General features: G+C 66.8%; 1 protein-coding gene across 1 annotated transcript in view; it reads right to left on the bottom strand.

Moving 5' to 3' along the window:
* Window positions 1-4,098, bottom strand: part of GALNS (galactosamine (N-acetyl)-6-sulfatase) — a 17,081-nt gene extending 12,983 nt beyond the window's left edge. Inside the window, exons 1-4 of the mRNA XM_077754117.1 lie at window positions 3,957-4,098; window positions 3,561-3,635; window positions 2,687-2,789; window positions 15-158 (exon numbers count right to left, since the gene is read on the bottom strand). Of these exons, the coding sequence (XP_077610243.1) occupies window positions 15-158; window positions 2,687-2,789; window positions 3,561-3,635; window positions 3,957-4,080 (446 nt within the window). The 5' untranslated portion in view covers window positions 4,081-4,098. The remainder of the gene's footprint in view (window positions 1-14; window positions 159-2,686; window positions 2,790-3,560; window positions 3,636-3,956) is intronic.
* Window positions 4,099-5,678: the final 1,580 nt, after the last annotated feature.

Here is a 5,678-nt window from a genome sequence, read left to right on the forward strand (position 1 = left end):
TGGGGACCCGTTACCTGCCGACCATCTCCCAGTCCCTGTACACGGGGATGTTGGGCCTGGCCCTGTTGTCATAAGGTCCAAAGTGGCAGTTGGGGGATCCAAACCACTCGTCGAATCCGTGCTTCAGGGGGTGGAACTGAGGCCTGTGGCCCAGATGCCTGGAAACAGGACCCGGGAAGCTTCAGGGACCCTGCTCAGCGGCACCCCAAAGTTCCGGGCACAGACAGCTCCTCGCCTTCACGAAACATTCAGGAAACGAGTGTGGCTCCCATGCCCGACGTGTGCTAAGCCCCACACACACCAGGCCTCTTCTTCCAGGAGGACACCAGGAACATCCCCCGCCCCCCGCCCCCTCCAACTAGGCGGCAGCAGGGCGCTCAGGTGTCCGTCCAGGATGCCAGGAAGGGCTCTGGGGAGATACAGGCTGAGATACCTCACACCCACCCAGAACCGCCCAGAACCCACCGGCAGCCCCGCCTCCACACTCCGGGGCTGCCTCCAGCCTTTTCCTACCCATCAGGACAGGTCTGGGTTCAGCCTCCCTAGTTTGGGAGGAAGGCAGTGTCCCGTTGAGGGGACTGCCACCCTCTCAGGATACGGTCACCGAGAGCCTCTTCTCCCAGTTGGGGGACAATCACACCCCCAAAGATGGCCCGGCGGGCCCCGGGTGGGCTGGCCGCCTGGGCCTGACCTTACCACACACTGGCACAGAGTCAGGAGCCACGGGGCTGCTCACTGACCCAGCGCNTGGTCACCGAGAGCCTCTTCTCCCAGTTGGGGGTGTGATTGTCCGGCGGGCCCCGGGTGGGCTGCCCGCCTGGGCCTGACCTTACCACACACTGGCACAGAGTCAGGAGCCACGGGGCTGCTCACTGACCCAGCGCCCTGGCCCCGAGTGGGGTGGGTGTGCCCGCGGGGTGACACGGCCAGGCTGCTCGGCAGACCACGCTCTGCACTGCAGGCATCAGGGGAAGGCGGACAGAGCCCCTGCCGGACCTGCCCCCGCTCTCGCCCGACAGCCCTCGCTCTCGGGGCGCCTAGTGCCAGGCTCCCCCACCAACAGGAGGTGCCGACCGGAGGAGCCCCGGCGCCCGAGCACGGCTACGTGGAAATGGTCCACTCTGGCCACGTGCTCTCGGGGAGCTGGGCAGCCTGACGGCGGGAGGGGCGCACACAGGCTCTCATGGCCACACGAGCTGGAATGCCGTGTCCCTGGGGCCCCTGGGAGCCCACCCCCTGCTCCAGTGGCTCACACGACTTCCAGGGCACTGTGGACTCACTACACGGCCTGTCACCTGGCGGAGGGGTTGCGGTGGGGGCGGGTGGCCACGCAGGGCCAGAGGCGAGGTGCCCAGCAACGGAGTCCAGGGGGACGCCGGCAGGTGCCTCGGCGCCCCGGCTCCCCCAGCTGGTTCTAAAACTCTGCCTCCGACTGCCACACGGCTGGCACCGACCTCAGGCCTCTCTGCCAGGCACCCCATCCTCCCAGGGCGGGCTGCCACAGCGCCCCCCCATGTAACACCCACCCCAGCTCCCCGGCTGCTCGCAGCGCTCCCGCCTGCCCCCTCCACCGCCTCACGAGGCCTCTGCGTACAGCCACACCCAGCCAGCGCCCTGCTGACCGTAAGCCGTCCATCGACCACGCTCCCCCTCCAGCGACAGCAGCTCACGGCCCCAGGGGACCAGGGCAGCCTGGGCAGCTTCTCACTCGAGTCCTGGCCGCACCCACCCCTGAACTTGGCCAGGCCGAGGAAATGCAGATGAGTCACGCCGGGAGGAAGGTCAGGGAAGCCCGGCTACGACGGCCAGTACCCACGGCAGCCCTGTGACGGGGTCCCCGCCCAGGACGCCTGCTGGACGCGGCGCAGAGCTGCCAGGTGGGGCCCCAGAGCCTTCCCTCCGGTCGGCAACACCCAGACTCCATCCTGCAGGCCTGGCGCCCGCCCTCTGCCAGTGTCCCCGCACCACCGGGGCTGCGCAGGCGCCGAGGGCCCCGGCAGCTCTGCCCGGTCTGCCTGGCAGGGCGGCGCCCGCTGGTGTGACCACCGTGATGTGCACATGGCACCCCAAGTTGGCACAGACGAGGCGCATCCTGGACAGAGCAGTGCCAGCAAGTGCCGGAGGCCACGGCACGGCCAAGGAGAGGCCCCGAGGGCTGGCACGCCTGCGGGAAGCGGGCGTGCTCTTCCCCCAGAACCCCAAACCCGGCAGAGGAAGGCAGAACACCTGCTCCTCGCACCTGCCCTCCGGGGCTGCACACCGGGGGCCCCGGGCGGCCACAGAGAAGCCACTAAGCTGCTCAGGACACACACACCGCGCACGACGTGAGCTCGTGGTCCCGTCACCGGGTCGTGATGGTCCCAGGCTGAGGGACCGTCCGTCACCTCCCAGCTGCCGCTTCACGTGGCCCGCACACAGAGCCTGTGTGCTTGCTGACGAGGTGACCTCCGTGCCGGATGCACCACGGTGACAGGCAGCGCGGGGAGAAGAGTGGGAGCAGGCGTGCGGCCGGGAGGGCAGCGGGCTCGATGCCAGCGGCGCAGGCTGGCGCCGGGTGGTCCCACCAGTGCCGCCACCCAGGCCTCCGCAGGACGCGGACTCCGGCTCCACCCGCGGCCCCGCCTCCCGGCAGTGTCCCGCCAGCACCCCCCGCGGGGAGCGGCCTCCGGAGGCGGTCGGGACTCACCACTTGCCCACGATCTTGCTGGCGTAGCCGGCGCCCTTCAGCAGCTCGGGCAGGAGGAGCTCCCCGTCCGGGATGCCGCCCGCCACCTCCTGCGGCGTGTAGGCTGCAGGGCACCGCGGGTGAGCGCCCCGTGCTCTCTGCGCCCGTCCTTCCAGGGACCCCGAGACCCCCCAGCACGACCGTCCCAGCTGCCCGGGGACAGGACGGCACGGGAAACGAGACCACACGCTAACCCCCCTTCCTCTTCAAAGGCACGGTTTTGGGGCAGCGGGGGGCTCAAGTCGGTTAAGTGTCCCACTAGGTTTCGACTCAGGTCACGATCTCGTGGTCTGTGGATTCGAGCCCTGCGCTGGGTTCTCTGCTGACGGAGTGGAGCCTGCTTAGGATTCTCTCCTTCCTTCTCTCTGCCCCTCCCCTGCTTGCATGTGTGTGCGTGCACCCCCACCCCCACCCCGTCTCTGTCTCTGAACACCGATAAATAAACTTAAGAAAATGCAGCTGAAAGAAACTTGTTAACGTTTATTTATTTTTGAGAGGAAGAGACAGAATATGAGCGGGGGAGGGGCAGAGAGAGAGGGAGACAAAGAATCCGAAGCAGCTCCAGGCTCTGAGCTGTCAGCACAGAGCCCGACGCGGGGCTCAAACCCTCGAACCGTGAGATCATGACCTGAGCTAAAGTCGGACACTTAACTGATGCTCCAGGTGCCCCATGAACTCACTGTTGTGACTGGAAGCGCCCCAGTCTGTTTTAAATAACAGGCCACAACCCAGACAGCGCCCGTGAGCCCAGGCAACGAGCGCCAATCCGCAGACGTAAGGCCACTGGTGACCTCGGTGACCACCACCCGCCCCTCCCTCCGGGGCCCCTGCCTACCGTTTCTGGCACGCCCGTTGGTGGTGTAGAAGCCGTTGCGGATGGGCAGGCGTCCAGTGAGCAGAGCTGCCCTCGCTACGTGGGGAGAGAACCGTGGTGAGCCCGCTGTCACCCGCATGCCCCACGGCCGGCCCCTCGAGAGGGAGCACCTGCCCTGCCGGCCTCCCCTCCCCTCCCCTCCGGGGTCCGGCTCATAAGCCATCTCTGCAGCGCGAACAGCTGTCCTCAGAAGAGGCCACCACAGCCACCTGCACCTCCCAACCCTTATGGGGCCCACGGCCCGGGCGGCCTGTGACAGCACGGGGCTGGGGCCCCAGGGGGAAAGGCCACACCCGCTTGCCAGGCTCCCTGGGTGCCTGTCCCCCTTCCCGGGCCTGCAGGTCAGCCCCAACTTACACGGCGAGCACAGGGGGTTGGCTGAATAGAAGTTTGGGAAAAGCATCCCTTCTGCAGCCATCCGGTCCAAATTTGGGGTCTCTCTGGAAGGTTCTCCATATACCCCCAGGTCACCCCACCCCATCTGCAGGAGAGCGTGGGGAGGTGGAGTGAGCCTCCTTCTGTCTCGGGGTAGATGGGACAGAAAAGCCGGGGCCGCCCAGGAGCCCAGAGCACCCCAGCACCTTCTGCCCGCTGACCGGCCGCTCACACACACATGTCCGTACAGGAAGAAAGAGCTCCTGAGACTGCTGTCAAAGCACGATGAGCCCCGCCCCCAACCTCACCACAGCACCGCCCCACGCCCGCCCCCTCCCCCAGAGCTCACACTGCGCCCCCAGGGCCACCCAGGGTAACACCAAGGCGGCACCACAAGCGGCTACACGAATGATGTGAACGTCGTCCATGGCGACACAACTCACAACAGCCCACTCGTCCGTCAACAGCTCGGTGCACATACAGAACGTGGCCTGTCTGCGCGGTACTGGGCTGAACACCAGGTCCGCTCAGACCCCGGGCGCTCTCTTACGTGGGAACACGGGTGTGATCGGCTAACGGCAGACTCGCTGGACTGAAACGGGCCCCAATCTCAACGAGCCCTGTCCGAGCAGGAGGCGCAGACACGGGGTGAGCATGGAGGCTGGGGGACACGGCCACAAGCGCCCCAGAGCCCGGGGAACCAGTCCTGCCGCCACCCCGATTTCCCTCTGGCCTCCAGAACTGGGACAGAAAAGAGAACTATTTTTCTTTCTTTATTCTGAGAGAGAGAGAGAGAGAAAGAAAAAGAGAGAGACGCGTGAGCACACACACTACCAGGGGAGGAACAGAGAGGGAAACAGAATCCCAAGTAGGTTCTGCGATGTTCTCATGGAGCTCGATCTCTCCAAACGCAAATTCACGCCTAATGGAGATCCCAAGTCTGGCGCTAAACCAACTGAGCCCCGGGCACCCTGGAAAGTCTTCGGTTTGCGGTGCGGGGTTCCGCCCCAGGGGCTAGTGCACACGCGCGCGGGCGCACACACAGGAACTGAGACACCACTCAGCCGGGGAGGGGTGAAGCGGGGGTCTGTGGCATGGACGAGGTCCCCACGCAGCCGTCAGGGTCCTGGGGAGTCAGCCGGCAGGGAGTCCCTCCGGCCCGGTGCCTCTGCGGGCGGCTGACTCAGAAGTCCCTGGGGACCACGGGAGCTGGACTAGATCGGCTCCCGGAGGTGCGGCCGCAGGAAGAGCGGAAGCGGAGCTCGTGGGCAGGCAAAGGGCGCCCCTCAGCGACACGAGCCGGCCAAGGCCCCGCACAAAGCTGCGTGCTCCGGGGCAGGGCCCAGGTGCCCGAGCCGGGGGCGGGAGGGGGCAGAGAGCAACCTCAGGGCCTGGCGGCCGCAGAGCAGAGAGAAAGGGCACAGCGGCCTGTGGCTCGGGGACTCGGGCCTCGATTCCCTTCCCGCACCCGGCCTTTCCTCTCTTCGGAAGGAACGTCGAAGCCCCGGAGCACCGCCCGCGGCTGGCCGTGAGGACTCGGCACAGACACTCGGCCCAGTGCTTAGCCACGTCAACACCTGTCGAAGGACACACGCAGTCTGCTCATGGGCTCTGGGGCTTGGGGGGGGCGGTCGGGGGGGCACAGCCACAGGGGCCCAGGGGTCACGTGGGGGCGGCTTCTGTGCAGCCTGAATTCCCACTCCC

This window comes from Crocuta crocuta, unplaced genomic scaffold (assembly GCF_008692635.1).
Source record: "Crocuta crocuta isolate KB4526 unplaced genomic scaffold, BGI_CrCroc_1.0 scaffold61, whole genome shotgun sequence".
Lineage (NCBI taxonomy): Eukaryota > Metazoa > Chordata > Mammalia > Carnivora > Hyaenidae > Crocuta > Crocuta crocuta.